At 34.7% G+C, this 18,201-nt stretch overlaps 1 protein-coding gene across 5 annotated transcripts in view; it reads left to right on the top strand.

Moving 5' to 3' along the window:
- Positions 1-18,201, top strand: part of LOC135076048 (uncharacterized) — an 84,344-nt gene that overhangs the window by 47,408 nt on the left and 18,735 nt on the right. The window contains exon 1 of one of the 5 annotated variants that reach the window (XM_063970500.1): positions 2,166-2,428. The exons of 3 other annotated variants lie outside the window; for them this stretch is intronic. Coding sequence is in view for 1 of the 2 variants with exons in the window: in XM_063970499.1 (XP_063826569.1) it covers positions 12,147-12,191 (45 nt within the window). In the remaining variant the exon portion in view is untranslated. Of the gene's footprint in view, positions 1-2,165; positions 2,429-12,087; positions 12,192-18,201 lie in introns of those variants that run through there. One more of the 5 variants, XM_063970499.1, reaches the window with a different exon arrangement.

Below are 18,201 nucleotides of genomic sequence, written 5' to 3'. Positions count from 1 at the left end.
ATACTGTAAGGAAACATCGTCATCATCATTTTAGCTACTGGACGTCCACTGCTGAACAAAAGCCTCCTCTAATGATTTCCACATCGCCCAGTTGATAGTGGCCTGCACCCAGCGTCTTCCTGCTATCTTCAGTCAGTCCATCTTGAGATTTTAGAAAAATTCCCACTCGTCACGGTAGGAACAAAGCTAGGGATGACCCACGCCTTCACTCCAGAACCAATTTATAACTGAAAGTCAGAAACTTTCAGTTATTTTATTGTCTCTATTGTTAACTATCTCAGTGGTTGAGTACACGTATAATAGCTGTGAGGTAGAAGTTACGGGACTATTCCCACCTCTCCTTTTCACCGCTGCATCTCCTGTGTAGCTAGCACCTAGACTAGTTGATTTAAAGCCAAGGTATATCAGTTTTTACGTAATGACTTAGTGCATCTAAAAATGTAAAACTTTCTAGTTTTTTGTAACATTGAAAAATCTAAAAAGAAGCATCATTTTTTTTACCAAGTGTTTCTAAGAAATTTAAATGGAAGCTTTTGATGACAACGTATTGCTTACTTTTTCAGCTGTCGAACGAATCACTTTTATACTCATAGGTCCTGTACATCGGTAGATTTGGTAAATAAATGAATCCATCCGCATTCAGAAACTAAAAAAATTAAAATAACTGTAATTTTTTAATACTGGATTTGTCGATTAAATTGATCACATTACTGCGCCCTAACGGGTCGGACACTGGTGACCAGACACACTGTACAATAATTATAATTTTAGCCTATCTCGTGAGCTAGGTGTCAATAATTAGGGTGATTTACTAACTAACCAGTCGCATACGAACAACGGCAGTGAGATTCAAACAAGTTTGATCCATGATGCCACACGACTATTGTGTGAGCCCACCCGTAACCCAAGCTTATTTAGCTTAACACAAGGGGCTGGACGGGACTATTAGTAATTTGTGCAATACAAAGTGCTTATAATCTTTAAAAAAATCTTTTTATTGCTGTATTTAACCTTCCTTTCGTATACTAATTTATGCGTCAGTGTCAAGTCTGCGATTTTTATTCTTTGAAATTTTCGTAAAATGGCTGCCGCCGCGGTGACGCCTTGTAATTAACAAATTAAAATTAAATTAGTGTTTTAAAGTGTATAAATGTACAACTTAATGGTAAAAAGTCATTCCTTGATTTTTACTTAATATGTATCTGGAGTTATTTGAACAGTATTTTCTTCTATAGGATGGCATATTTCAAAAAACAAAACTGCACTCAAGCGTGTTGTCACAGCAACCGCTGAGCACATACTAATTGAATTTCGGTCCGTGGACCTATTTAGGTGCCAGAAACAGTCTAGTTGACATGTCTTCTCTAGTACGTAGTACATTATAACTCAATGTTTTAGGATTTAAAATAAATGATGATGTTTCGTACGCACAATTATTTTCTTGGTTATTACTAGATATAATTTCACAGCATCTCACTCTCAGACTAAAGTAATAGATCTTTGAGATAGTGCGCTTTACAGATGAAGATTTTTTAAACCTTTTTGTACAATACAGAATCCGTTGCGGATGTGAAAAGGTTGATAGAACATAATAATACAACAGTTAGAAATCGTTATAAACTCATGAAAAGGCCAACAGTAAACAATGTGAACTAAGGGTCCGAGCAAAAAGTTGAAAAAGCCCAACTGCTGGGCACGACTGCAGTTCATTGATGAGGGAAAGAGAGGGCCGAGTTTGGGAGAAAACGCCCAAATGAGAGAGCGAGCGAGATTGCATTCCAAACAAGCATTATGTTGACTCGGCGTGCGAGGGCGACCAATTATCTCATTAAACTAGGACTCTCTTAGCAATTAATACAATCGAACCAGGTTATTCCTTATTAGGTACTAGAAAATGCTAAGTTTTTTATAAATCTACATCAAACTAAATATTTAAGCAAGAGACATAAAAATGCAATGTTCGTTAATTTTTCTATGAAAAGAAACGACTTCGCACCTCATTATTTTTCCGTATAAGGGCATGACAACAATACAATTTTTCAAGAATGGCATTATCACATCATTACCTTTATTACGATGACGGATAACCATTGTGAACCGGCTTGTCCGCAAACTAGCGAACTTTATGCAGTCCCTGCAGCCAAGCGGCGCGCGCGCACCGCTCATTGGCCCGCCAGCGGCCGCGCGACTCGCACGCATCTGTCGTCGACAACTCTCCACATTTTTGGAGAACCTCGCAACCGATCGGTGCCGATGACGTCACTCAAACCAAAATTGTGTCCGTCCAAATTGTGGTCCCTGTGATTAGTGTGTAGTGATTGTGCAGACTGTAAAGGAGAAGCCGAGGATACTTTCACTGGACTGAAAGTTGAAGAATATTCTTTCGGAGGACTTCTTTATACGGACACGGGAGATTGTACATCAAAAGGTAACTGTCAACAAGTTTTTGAAGTAAACAGTCATTATATTCTGTCTTGTGTAGGTACACTCAACTTCGCTATGTAGGTCAATCCACATCAATATTACGAGTAAATATTGATAATGTCACGGACTACTTACTTCCTAAAAAAAAAGCGTAGCCATCTCTGTTAAAAATGTAAATAGACAGTTCTTATATTAGAAAATGCTGTAAACAAAGTCTCATTCTTAGAAAACTGCCTCTGTCATTTATGTTTGAGAAAATGTTTCTAAAGATGGATAAATGTAAATCACGTGAAAATATTTTCTCTCGACCTTACACTTGCAGACGTTATCATATTATCATACGGAGCTATCTCAGCTATCTCTTTGATCTCCACATAAATTTGCATTAGCTTAGGCATACGATCTCGCAAAGTAAATATGTAAACGCTGTTATTTTCACTTGCAGCATTAGACGGATTAATAGCGCCTTTATATTTTATACTTGCAATTTCGTACACGAAAACTTGATAATGATGAATAAATTACCTCTGTACAGGTTTTTATCTTCGCCAACAAACTTTCTCAAGAAGATAATAACGTTATTCATGTAAACGCAACAGTAAACAAATATCATTAAGAAGAATCATGTCTTCAGCCCATTACTTTTGAAGACGTGTCTACTGATTAAGATAAAAATACTGAAGACCAATTAGATACAAGAAATGATTATCATAATACATCTGGTAATAAAGACAATAATATTACTACAGTTAAAGCAGAAAATAGAGACAGTTAATTGCATTCGCCGATTATTAATGCTAAATGTGTAATATCAGATACCAGTTTAAATCTAGGCAATTAAATAGAAACGATCTAAATCAGTTCTGACTGTGAGTACTTTCTACTGATACTGTCGGACGGAGGCAATGGAGACACATTATTTTAAATGGATCGCCATATTCTTTGGTGCTACATTATCTAAGCCACATTTCAACCGCTAATGTTCTTAAGTGGCCAAGCTAAGTTCTTGGTTAGTGAAATTTCTTTACCGATCAACAAGTCACTCATGCGCATTTTGTTATTCATTCCTGCAAATGTCTGAGTTATTATTTTTAATTATATCTACTGAAACTATGATTATCCCAGTCGAGTCATGATCAGATATTTCTCTATAATCTACGGGAATGAATGTAGACACCTGTGGGAGTCTCTTTCTTTGTACTCCTATTTAACATTCTTGGTCACGCTCTGCTGAGTTACTCCCTCTGTTTACGTGTTACATAATGAAATATTTGGAACTTAAGGACCCACTATTTTCACTTAAAAGTAATTCTAGCTCGGCGATTTTAAAATTTGTTCTACTTCCGATTGGTGTCGTAATAAATTGCCTTATTGGGTTCTATTAATAGAAAATACCAACAATTAATAAAGTAAACATAACTGATTGGGACTAGAAAAAATATGAAGAAGCGACCGCACTGAAAATTGTTCTTCTAATTTAACGACGTGTTTCTTAAATTTAATTTTGAAATTTCTTAAAAAACTTGGCGTTTTATTATTGATCTCAAATAAATCTTTCGAATTAGAACTTCCGTAACCAGACGTAAAGTTATTTCATTAAATACCAATGGAATTGTACCGCTCGTTGTTACCGTTTGATCGATCGCCAGAACTTCACTTAATTCACTTAAACTATTTATAAATCTAAGTATACTGCTAATGTTATTAATAATTGATTTCCTTGAATTTATACACTAAACACGTAGCGGTAATGATACCAATTTAAAATATAATTATGTTTATTTTAGTTTACCGCTATAACTGCAAAAATTCTCGTTAATATTATCTATGTATGTACTTAGCCTCTATTAAATTCAAATGATTTCCTAGTTTGCTATTTGCATGTCGCGACGACTTTTATGTATTCATAGAGAAAGTTTATTTTTCGTTGTTTAATGTTTATTTGAGTATCTGGTAGTTCACGTAATAGTGTAGTCAGTACTTCAGTAGTAGTGCCCAAGTTGAAAATGAATAGGTGAATTTTGGGATTTAGTTTTTTATATCTTGCTTGATCCGCTGCAACTCCTGTGTAGCCAGGATCTAGGTACACATTGATCTAATAAAATACAGTATGTGACCGATCCACAAACGGGAATAAATTCAATTGACCCGTCATTCACAATATTACAATTTCTATAGGGAGAATATATTTTTTAATATTTACGAAGTTGATCCTAAACAAAATTTGAGCACCAGCATCACTCTTTACAGCTCATAGATTCTTACATTTCATGGCAAAAATTTCCATCTCTTCATCAAAAAGTATAGATATTTCTTCATCCATAATAATTATTATGGAATCAAAGAGGAAATCAGAGGTGAAATTTCACCTCTGATTTCTTCTTTGATACTTGTTTCGTAACCAGCCAGGATCTTTGCATGTGATTCATATCCTTAAGTCCCACCTTAACCTTCAAGTCGCCTTTAAAGTCCGTGTCTTTAACAATGTTTTTATAGCCTGCATAATTAACTTGTTTTGTCTCTTAAACGGTTACTTTAGTGCCTACCTACACAATTATTTTCAAGATTGAAAAGTTGTAATTAATTGCTTATATCAGCATCAAATTCATTTTTTGTATAGCGTGGGTAAACACTCAGTTTAGAGAAACTTGTTGGAATTAAAGCTAATGATTCATTACGTTGGTAACATCTCAACAAGACCTTATTAATGATAATAATTTAATTACTAATATAGCTACAACATTTCAACCGAAAATACTACAAATAGTACTAACTGCGACTCGAACAGAACTCTTGAGAAATCTATATATAATATAAATCGTAAATGAATGCAATGATGTTAGTGAAAGACTTTCAAGTTGTTAATGAGTTCAAACAATTTGGCGATACACTTGACTGCGCTGTTCAATCGATGTTAATTTAATTATTCGATAATAAATCGCGTAATCATCAGGCATCATCGCTCGATCGACAATTAGTGATGTGTTCCTGCATGTAACCTAGTTATTAGCTCTGTCATCAACCTATAATTAAACGTAATGCTGGCTGCACTGCACTCAGGAAGCGCACCTATTGTCGACGGCTTAACGAACCGGTTTTCCGTTCTTAATTTGTGCAACACTGTGCCAAACTGCCGTGGTACCATCTGTTGTTATACCTTAATTTCGAACTCCTCCTATGTTCTTCTGATTAATTTCGTTGCGGGGCCACTGACAGTTTCACTTTCCCCCGGGACAAACTTGACCTTCATTGGTTGGGTTTTTTATGGCAGTCAAGCTGTAGATCCTGGCTACACAGGAGTTGCAGTGGTGGGAACGAGAGGAGTGAGTCTCGTTGTTGTTATCCCGGATAATCGCAAAGGGCGAACATTTACCGTCTTCTTTTATCGATTGGGTTGTAAACTTGTAACTACTGAGGTTAAATTATAATTCTGGTACCAGACTTCAAGAACCTTACGCATCTGACATAGCATAATCAAACTGGCTTTGTCGTGGGATATTATGCTTTTACTATAGTATTATGTCAATCGATATCTGAAAATCTGAATGAAAACTGTGTAACTTACAAGAGCACAATTTGGCGTAAGTGTACTAGTTAGAAGATTTTGTTTCCATTTCCCTTGGTAATTCGTCTATACAAAAGTTAATAATATCATTTGGAATGTTTCATGAGGTTGCTCAATTTATCGCTACACCGTTAGATAAGTATGCTATAATTACATTTACATAAATTATTAATCCTTATTTATTTTCGTTGAAATTACATCACATAATTTGCCAATAACTGTGAGCTTCATTTAATAATAGTTTGCATAACCATTGGAATCCATTAAATTATGATATCACAGACAGACACATTTGAGACGGATCACAAATCACAGTTTATGTGCAAGACGTAACAGTATAAATATCGCATGATAGGAGAAAGCGAGACCTGTGACTCTTGACCTAGTACGTCACTACTAAGAACATAAATAGAGGCGTCTCTATCGTGGAGCTGTTATTTTTATTAGGTTTTCGTTGACACTGACAGTATCTTCAATAGCGATAAAATGTTTGATAGTATCGATGCGAATGATAGATTGCTTGAAGACATAATCGAACCTAAACTTCGAACTCCTCATGATCTTATTAATTTTGTTGCGGATCCAATGCCAGTTTAACTTTCCCCCGGGACAAACTGGGCTGGTGTTTTATTGGCGGTCAAGCTGTATACTGTATATCCTGGTTACACAGGAGTTGCAGCGGAGGGAACGAGAGGTGGGAATAATCCCGTTATGGAAGACATAATCAATATTCAATCTTCTTCTGTCCTATTAAAACACGTTTCAGATCTTTTCAATAATATTATTACAGCTATAATTTATTTCGCAGACTTGTGTGTTCTTCCGCATACTACAGAAACCAAAACGACATTTCCATTGATACTATCTTTAAGATATTACCACATAACTTCGTCTGGCAGTCATAATTATTGAAATAGAGTCTTAACTTGAACCATTAAGGTCCAAAATAGCACGCATTACATCGATTACGTCAATCGGAAGTGAGTGCATCTACGGTCACGTTATCGTGAACGCATTGCAACCGATGTTTATGAATCGATATTCACTTATCGATTTATTTTATCGATACAAGCATTCGCAGAAATGAAATGAGTTCTATTTATCAAAATAATGAAAGGAATATCACATTACCTAATTCTAAAGAGGAATAAGTAGGATTAGAGAAAGAGAAGAGCGTTTTTGTTCATAAATGCGCAGATATAAACAAATAGGTATAAATTGACCATAAACAATACAAAGATTCCACAGTATCATCATGGTCAATAAAATAAACGATTGAAAGTTCAATTGGAAGCCAAAACAAACAATAAATTGAAAGCATTTCAAATTAATTTGCGTGCTGAATTGCAGTTCATGAGACAAAATTGATCAAATAAAAGTTTGGGATTGCGAAATAATATTCTAACTCAAAAGCATAGAAACAGACTTCAAAGTTACGAGATATCATTTTACAATTAATTTTATTACTAATAAACTTTTTAATCTTGTAATCTAAATTAGTTCACATTGAATTTTAATAAAGTCACTCTCAAATTACATAACATCAAAAGTAAAGGAAATTACACAACTCATGATCAATAAAAAATAATGTAGTCCACTTATGAACGACTCACTTTTATGAATGAAGCCCAAATGAGACGTAATCTTTGATATTTTTCAACGAACCACATAACACCGTTTCCTAATCTTTACTGCTCTAGTAATAAAGAAGTATTACTTTTCGAAGGACCAAAAATAAACACAGGGAAGTGTAGCTCAGGAAATGTCAGTCAGCCTTTGGTTCTTCGTCAAATCTCACCACAGATCACTCAATACCACTTCTAGCCGAATGGGAAGTATTTTTAACACGTGGTTTATTAAAAAGCTCTATATCTTCTTTATAATGGTCTTAATTTGACTTTTAAAAGTTGCCCGAGTTTACTATTTCTATTTTAGACTGTTTTTATTTAGGTTACGACTGGATTCGAATTTACCGTGGATTAGCTGGAGTGTTTAAAAACAAGATCTACATTTAGATTTATTTTGCTTGTTTAGTGTTAGAGTAGTGTTGACAGATACAAAAATAAAGCTTGTTTTTTGTTAGTCTAGTAATTATTGGGCATAGATTTGGTATTTAAAACTTTTTGTAGGATTACTAGAAATATACAGCTACAGGAGATAATGTCAACAGAATGTGGATTAAGTTTCTTAAAAAAATATGTTGCAGTTGTGTCTTGGCAAGTTTCTAGAAAAGTAAAAGTTGGACAAATAAATCGAGACATGCCGGACATAAAGTATAACTTACAGCCTACATCCTGAGGAATGTCCGACAGTTTTAACGCACATAACGACTTTTTGCCTCCATAATAACCCCAAGCCATTATAGAGCTATTTAAAGTAAACCGAGGAACGTACTTTTCTCCGTTTAACAGCTTCCAAGAATAAGAGCAACCTCTTTAGAGCGGTTTACCAGTTTTGAGCCACATCTGGGTCTGATATGGAGCAAATACCTGTAAAATGGAACTCGTACTTGGAAATCTTGATAGGAATTCCTACATCGTAAGATATCGAAATGGAATGTGATGTATAAACTCAGCCTCAGAATGATAATATCAAGTTTGATAAGATTACTTTCAGATGTTTGTAGTTTGTTGTTTTAAGCGATCACGTGTAATTTTGGGTTTCCATTTCTATTCTATTCTATTTTTTTATAATCTTAGGGCTGAGTGTGAGTTTAGATCAAACGTCGTCACTAGTGAGCGCGTAAATAAATTACAATAAGTATGACGTATTGTACAGCGCCCCTAGCGAAAACTTCAAGAACTATTTTTTAACTCGCTCACGTGAGCATTTAGCTCACTCTCTTAGCCCTCTGAAGACTTGTCAGACTGACATTCATTTAATATAGCTGTGCAGTAGCCTCAAAAGCTACGGCAAGAAAACATTTTCTGAGTATTGTTAAAGTTGGTTCTCGTTAAAAGTCTAGTAACTTATTGAAATGGTATTTTTGTATGGCTGTTATCAGTATTGTTCTAAGTTCCTATTCTATGACAGTAATAATAACCCTAACTAAATAGAATAAGCTTAATTCTATTGGGTTGTCGTTTGGGCCAACATCTGCTACCAATATGTGCCAATAACCATTACAATTCCCAAAATCCCACGCGCTCATTCTTTGAACTGTATTGTCTTTTCAGGACATGGTCTATTTCTTTTATGATACAACAGTTGTTACACTGAGAATAAATGAAAACTATTCAAAAGATAGGTGCAGAGGAAGCACCTCAAGCGTAACACTGTGGCATCTTATCCAGTCTAATAGATATTATTTTGCAACAAAAATGTGTAGTCGCATGTGCTGTTGTCTGTAGGTACATGATTAATGATGCAAAGTTCAAGATCGTCCAGTCCGATGCGTTCATTTGTTGATTTCAAATGCGATTCATCAAGACATCTGCAATTTGCATTAACTGACTGTATGGAATTCTTCCATCCAATAAAAAACAAATGTAAGGTAGGTCTTTACTAACTAAGATGGGCGCAGCGATCCAAAGTGAGTCTGTTGGCCTTTGACATTGAGAATCTCCACTACGCTCTGTTCTGCGCCACCTTTTTCTATCTTATTTTCTATTATTTCTATTATTATGTATTTATTTTAAACAATAAAATCTTCATTATGATGCAAACATTACATTTTAATATCATCAACATCATTCGTATGCAAAAATAGTATTATAAAATCGATGATTTTTAAAAAATCATCGATCTAATAAGTTGAAACCGATTAGGAATTTATTACAAGTCTTGCCAAGTTGGGTTGTTTTAAAATGTCAAATAGGTATATAATAATGGCAATGATGTCATTTGTGAATCGAATTATTTTATTTCTTTCTTGTACAGTCACTAAGGTCGATCAAAAGATACATTTCTAACTTTATCTCTTTGGAATACAGTTCAGAATTAATTTGTCATTTGTATGCGGCGATTGTAAGTATATGTCAAACTTTTTTGGACATACAGGATGAACGAGTTTACAAAAAAATATTAGCTTTTTAATTAAACCAGATTTATGACTGCCAAAATAGTGAGTTGCAAGGCAATATTATTAGATCATCATAAATGGATGGTAACAGGCTTGTTGCATAATGTATAGTAATATTTTCATTTCATTAGAATACAGTAAGTAAAAGCACAAAATAGTAGTGAAATAAATCTTACAAATCACTCAAAATAATTACAGAACTATGGACATCACGTGGCACAGTGGGTTAACTTATAAATAAATAAGATTCTGCCGTAAATACGATGTGTAGTCCGTTCTAAAATAGCTCTAAACAGAATAAAATTACATTTAATCGTATTCGGAAATGGAGCAATAAATAAACGTATGTATCATATAAATCAGTTTTCAATCAAAACGTGAGCCGACTTAACTGTAAAGTTAAGCATTAAATGGTTTTACGGCGGAGCTTGGCTCGGTTTGTTCACATCCGTGCACATGTGAAAGGTCAGTAACTCCAGCTAATAATAGTCGAAGACGTCCACAGTACAAGTAGATGTAGTAGGTTCACTTTGAACGTATATAAAACTTATTTTAATGCACATTCAATAATTATTAGTAATTAAAAACTTAGAACTAGTGATGATGATAATAAGCCACTATTTGTGCCAAAAATCTGGCAGAACTGCTTCTTTAAACTTTTAGAAACAGTTCAGTATTTTAGAGATATTTCTTACAAACAATTTCGCAAACTTTACCTCTATAAATATTAGATGATAGTAATTAATTAGGTCCTATATTTCAGTCTCTCGCATACTTATACATACGAGTACGTACGTCTCGCAATCAAAATCGCTGCGCTTTAAGCCCCATAGATTTATAATTTGCATTGCAGTCTGTAAGTACATTAAGTATACTACCTATAGCTCTTATTTCATAGGTATTCAAGGTAAATTTTCACGTCTCCTTTAAAGTTTTGTGTACTTATTTGTAAACCTACTGAATAAAAAACAATAGTGTAGATATTTATAGCGGGCGGACGTAGTTCAGTGCATTAGCTACTTTGATATTTGAGAAGGTTCATTAGGGAAAAGGTGCATGCTGCGTCTTCTCTGATTTTAAAAATTACCTGTATTTTTGTCCGACTTAAAAAAGGAGGAGTCTTTTGGGGACGGCAATTTCCCAAAGATAGTGTAATAGGTATATTGTGGGCATTGAACTACTTATACATATTTTTAATTATAGATTAAAATAATTTACTCGTATATTAAACGTGCCGGCATTTTTTTCCAATTAAGTACCGGTTAATATTATAATTGTTATAAATTATAATAATAAACCTTTCACTTAGATAAGTTACTGAACTGAACATTAGATAAGGTGTGTTCCCTAATTGACCATTGATTGATTTAGTTTTATTTAGTTGAATTATTTAAACTCATTACATTTAATTACTTCTTAACTATTCGATAAGGATTTATATGCTTTAATATTAGATTACACAACCAACACATTAAAAAAAGTGTTACTTGGAATTTAAGTTATTGAGCTAAGTGGCAACGCCTGCAGAGGTAAATGTGTGTAATGGCGTCCACGTGGGAAGTGAAAGCTGTAATCGAATAATGATTTATCGATACATTAATAAAGCATTTTTGACTCTTTGAGAACGTTCTCGTAATAATTTAAAGATTAATTTTGGATCGCCTTAAAATATTGCGTGCAATAAATCGATAGACTCAAATTGTTATTCGCATTGATTTATTAATAATAGCAGCGATAGCGGAAAAGTACCTTTTCGATTATCTTTTCGATACACTTGTATTTGTCATAACAGGATAAGTAGTGTTTGTTGTTTATTCTAATTTTAGGTACACATGGTTCATAAGCAGCTGTCATGTATTTAATTATTACGTGCGTCCTAATTTTTAACATATTATAAATAAATAAGGATTTTAATTGCATATAATAATTGTAGGTCATTGTGCTCTTATCTGATAACTGCAATTACATCTTCACAGATAATTAATCTGTAATTTTCATGGAAACGTAATGAATGGAAACTGTGGTATCAATCAGTCAGACATCATGAGTCACAATGGCGATCATTGTAATCTTTTATTATCTGATTAGTTCCTGCCTAGCCCTTGTATAGTGAAGCCGTGAATTGTGTGTGATGTGATGTTTGAATTCATCAAAAAATGGTGGGAGAATCGTAACAGAAATGTGAGTTTTAATAATAGAAATCTTATTGTGAGTTCAAGCTGGACTGCTACGTTTAGTATACAAATATTTGTAATGATACGTACAGTCAAATCATCAGACTGAACTTTTTTGTTGCAAAATAGCAACTATTTCAATTAGGTACATTAAATTCTATTCTTTACAAAGAATGACTAATTGTAGACTAGCGTGTGGTCACATTGATGTGCTATTGTCGAACCCGCGACCGTTGACAAGTTCTCAACTAGCCATATCGGTCGTTAATAAACATTAATTCGACAAGGAAGTACAATAACGACAAATAATCAATAATTGATTTAATTGCTCACAGTTAATGTTGATTAACTGCGTTAAGCGAACTCTTGCAACTCATTTACGTAGTCCGGCCAAGTATTTGGGTATTTGTTTAGTTGCCCAATACTGTGCGCGCGCGACGATGTCCAATCAATTATGCGCGGTATCTGTGCCGACTGCCTCACGCGGCTTTCTGTCCGCAATACTTGTCTAATCGCCCAGCTCCACTTTGTCTGGACATGAATACTCTGGCCCGCATAATCAAACGATTCTCACAACTCAAAAAATACATTCAAAGTTATAAAACCGACGTTAATTCGGTCACAGTCTTAAACCTGCTATGCAAAATTTTTGAATTCAAATGAAATAGTTTATTTATGAAAGTAAGCTCCCAAAGAGCACTTTTACGCGTCCCCACCCTAGCACTGCTTCGAGACAGTAATATGGGCCAGTGCAGCAGTGCTGAGAGGTAGCGCAAGAAACTATTTGAATTTATTTGTCAGCATTGAGACATCTTAAATTGTATAATATTCTAAAAAACTGTCTAATTCTATCGTCTGGGTTTCACGAGCGTCAAAATGAAACTCCTTAATGTGTTTCTTTTACCGTTTGTACCTACAGTTGATAAGCTAAATGCTAGGAAATAACAACTCACTGCAGGACTTACTCATACATTCGGCTTACCAACAGTCACTTTTGCTGCACCTTTATTCCTTTTGACGTTTTTATTTTTGTTTATGTCCTAACTAAAACTGGTTCTTAGTCATCCAGCTTCATTTTCTCTGCAGTCAGCCGATTTCCAAATCTGTCAGCTTTATCTAGCTCATGACACGGCTCCGATGCTTTGTTTTCATTTTATCTTTTTCTTCGATCAGCAACGTGCTGTATTGTCTTTGTTTCATATACGATTAATGTATAATGTATCAAGCTCAGATCATAGAAAGAGAAAAGATATGATGTCGCGCGTAACTACAACGAGAACCAGTGTCCCCACATTTCCCCCACCACAGCTCCCACACACACATTCAACTGTGTAAAAACAAAGCGACTGAGAGTCTACGACAACATGTGCAACCGGCTTAAAAGTGCTGTGATTGGCCAGAAGGCGTGCCTTATGGCCAATCAATGGCCGCGTAACGTGACGCACACTTTGAAAAAAGCAATTAGAGAGAAGAAAGATAAAATGGAGTCGATAAGATATCGATACTTTAAATCCTGGGGGCAAGGCTCGAAATTGGTTTAAAAAATGCTTGTATGAAAACCTTTTTATTATTATACGTTATTATTATGTTCTTTAACGATTTTTGCATAAAGGAGTCAGTTCCATTTTGTATGGACGAAAAACTCAGAATCAATTATTGGGACTAAATGAAGTTACCTTATATTAATTTACCCCAACCAAAGCTCAATGTCGTTATCGATGGAGTATAGAAGTTATAGACTGACAAAGTTTGTATGAAAAGTCATGGGTTAAGTAGGTACTTGCGATTTTTACCAGTATTTACAATATTGGTAATATATTATTATTTACTTTAATAATAATAACAGGATCACTGTAATTATTATTAACTACTATCGCGCATTAACTTTTTAATTATGGCGAAATTCGTACCGCCTATGTTTATCAAAAATAATGCCTATATTAGGCTTTCAACTAGCTCTTATAGTAATTACATAGTTGACAGTTACTAATCCCTTCTACTATTGTTATTGTTTTTGTAAAAACTTAAAAATAGCAAGCAACTCATGATTTTTTCATTCAAAATTAGAAAATAGAAAATAATAATTTACTTCTATTTATCGATAATAGGAAACCGTATTAGAACACGAGCCCTGCACTATGTTACGACCGGCACATGCGGCCGTACTGTGTATTTTCACGCGTCAGTGGATATCGGAAGAAATAAAATACATTGCGCAGTAGTTACGCATGACATAAAGTGGTTGCTAACTAAATCGTCAATGTACAACGTGTTTGAATTTTTATCACCACTAATTTCGATATCGCAGTAAATGTCACGGCACTGAATTCGTTCGTAAAAATGTTTAGTTTTTTTTATTAATAAGCAAAATACCAATGGATTTGCAATACTTACATGTGGTAAATGACTTCATTGTTCTTGTAGTTCTTCGTTTCACTTATGTATTGCACGTTACGACGCATTATCCAACAATATCGAAGAACATTTCCTCAGTACGACTGAATCGCGACTAACCTGGCGTCGCGGGCGATGTTCGTTTCTGGGCATATCGCGGAGACACGCGCCACGCCCCCGTTTCACATCTATTCCCTTCTATGATCTGAGGTATCAAGGTTCGACTTACGTGCATGCCATCCTATAACGTCAATAATCGTGGAGATCATCTGGTATTGTAGTGATCTTTGAATATACTAAACCTACTTTTTACCGCTGTCTGATCTTTCAATAAAAACACGTACGGTTTGAAGTGGTCAATTTCTTTTGGAGATCTTGGAGTTCTCGTAACAGACGCTCAATGCAATCGTTAATGCTTTAATGCTTGTACCGTAAACATTTCTGTTTTTGCAACTTCATGGGCGATGATTTATTGACAAATAAATATTTTGCTTTGATCTTGAAAAGCAACCGTATAATTTTGCTATGGTCACTTTTTAGCTACAACTATGTAAGCATTAGTTTTTTGTCCGGGCCTTTTCCAATTATAATTGCTGGCTTTTGGCTCTTAAAAACAGGTTACCGAAAATACATCACGTTTTTCCACATAGTTGTTTCGTGACAGTAGCAATCAACCCATCATGTCCAATCTAGCGCGGAGAAAGTATAAACCACCTTACGTCAGCCGTCAATACTTGCTCGTTTATGATCTACTTAAAGTCCGTTACGTTACCAAGTTCCAAGACCAGTATATGGCACGCGAGGTTTTTGCCGGAAAGTTTTTAAGGGCTGACCTAATTGAAGACCCGTTGCAAATCTTGATTAAAAGAAATGCAGTTATTGGCATGAAACAAAAGAACTCGCGTCATGAACAGTATGGTTCATAAACGTGTGGCTAATTTAAGAAAAAAATACTTGAACAGTTCTCACAATTCGCTTTAGTTCTTAGGTGGCACTTGTAAAACGCTTAATTCATCAGCGACGAAGATTTTGATGACTCAACCGAGAACATTCGTTTTCTAAATTCACTCAACCAGTTGAATCCATTCGACTTAACAATATCTCGTGCACCAAATAACAAAACCAATTTGTACTAAGTCTGTTAAAAACAAAATTATCTCTTACATGTTTATGAAAACTCACAAAATTACGTTTTATAAAACAATTACTGTCCATTTAGAAAGCAGTTTGATTTATTTGGAATTACATACATTTCATTTCACTTGTTAGGTAAGATTTTGTTTTTAATCTTTACAAGAGCGACGACCGCTGCTAGATAATGATCGGTTAATAAGGATTGAAGTTGTTTTTTTTTTTTCAATTAATCACTTCCAGCTTCAACATTCAATCAGCTCTGTACCACCTACCACATTAAGTGAATCAAAATCTTACTTTAATTAATAAATTTTAATGTTTACCGGCAGATGCAAGAAAACAGGCGACTGAAGCAATGTCAAAGGCATCTGACATTTTAAGTTTTTACTACTTATTTCCCGATTGAACGTTAACCAAGCAGGCTCAGGCCGACCAGTTTGGCGCCGTTACCACTTCCTCTCCCACGGCGAGATTTCAAGGGATGTTGGAAGTTCCAAGAACTATCGATATATCTACTAAGGTACATTCAATATCGATATTATTCAATATGCAAAAAAGTGGACATATTAGGTACTCGTCAAGTTTCTTTTACGTTTAGAGCGAATAATAGCGCTCAAAAATTTTGTATTTCTAGAATTTTTGATTATCCCGCAGAATTAAAGTTCACATACTCATAGTTTAATTTAGGTAAATCATGAAATAAGTAAAGATAACCTATATCGAACGAAAAATATCGATGTGTAGATATCGATATTTTTAAACAAGCCAACGATTATTCTTGTGCAATGCACACTCGAAGATTCTCAAGAAGTAACAGTTAACTCGATCCAACGGTCGATTTGAATTACAAGTAAATTACTATTAATTTATATAGTATTTGCTATGTCAATGGCTGCCGCGGCATGAACGGTTTCTTGAAATGTTTGGAATTTACTAGTTATAAAGTGAGGCAATGGAATCTATCAAGTTAATTATGTAGTAACGGGACCTAACGAGGTTTCTTGGGATGAAGAACGCACTAAATTGCGCTATGATTTATGAATCATTAAGGTCTGAAGTAGGTACATCGATTTAGTTAAGGATAGGCTAAAGTATCATTCATTAAGTGACTGTTTTAAGTGTGATATCGCTTCGCTCCCGCGTTCTCGTTGTATACTACGCACCACTACGTAAGTTTACCAGCAGTTTTGAAATTAAACACGAATATAACTTTGTCTAAAAGGGCCTGAATTTTCAGGATTTTGAAAAACTTTTGAGTGGTCACTGTGGCATCTTATGAATTAGCAATAGAAGCTATTTTAAAGAATGCGTCGAAAATAATATTTATAAAAATCTTAGTTATTGAAAATAACCGCTAAAGGCGCTGTACAATCTGTCATACATTTCATGTCATTCTTTTACGCAGTCGTTAGCGAGCACACCTAATGTAAACTCATAGTAAACACACTGATGTGCTATAGTTACATTACCATAGTTATTCTAATCAAAAATGACTCTCTCACCCAATAACCTGCGGTGGCCAAACAGCCAAACTACCAAACCTCGCATTTCCCCATTGTTCTTAGATAACAGTGAAAGTGCTCGGTCAAGTGTCATGCCGATTGGCCGCAGTGGCACAGACCACTGTCGAGGTGACGAACCGGTTGACTGGCGACCTCTTAAATCATAAACTAGTGAGCATTTTTATTCTGAATTTTAGATGAACTAATCACGTAAAATCGATAAAATGCTCGACTAAGAATCGATAAAGTTTATCGACGCGCAAATCCTAGGTCTACAAAGCTAGGTTACAGATTGCAGATTACGAACTAGATTGGCAGATAGGATAGCTTAGCCGATGCCGTCATTCGTCAATATTATAAATGTTTGATTGTTTTACTCAATTAAATTACAGTAATGTCACAGTAAATATGATTTATCTACTGTGGTAATGTGGCCTAAAAATGCTATAGGTTATTTTATCAAAATTAACGGATTTTAATGAAAGCAATTTTGAAATTCACTAAAACGAAGTCGCGATAGAGTCATTGTGATTATTCAAGTTAAAACAATTGAAACATTATTTATTTTCGGTACAATCGGCGTTGTCATACTTTGACGCTTCTCGCGTCGCAAATGCCAGTTGGAATAATTTTTATTTTGTCTTATACGGTTCTCGACATCAGCATTCAGCAGTCAGCTTGTCATGCCCACTAAACGGGTCGACCTCTAAAATCATGATCTATGACTTTGAGCCAAAAAATACCCAAAATTACGATCTTATATGTTTTGAACATGTGTTTCTTTTTTGCTTAGTATGATTGAATGAAACATATTTCCCAAATTGTTTAGTTCCATCAATCAATTTGATAAACATTTTAGTGATTAAAATTAATTAAAATGAGTTACACAATTTTTATATTTGTTTCGCCAATCCATAAACAGAAATGATTAATAGTTTCTTATTAGCTAATGCCGATTAAATTGTCATTAAATTAATAAAAATAATA

This window comes from Ostrinia nubilalis, chromosome 11 (assembly GCF_963855985.1).
Source record: "Ostrinia nubilalis chromosome 11, ilOstNubi1.1, whole genome shotgun sequence".
In the NCBI taxonomy this organism is placed as follows: Eukaryota; Metazoa; Arthropoda; class Insecta; order Lepidoptera; family Crambidae; genus Ostrinia; species Ostrinia nubilalis.
Note: the sequence above shows the minus strand (reverse complement) of the source record. Positions and strands in the feature narration are given on the sequence as shown.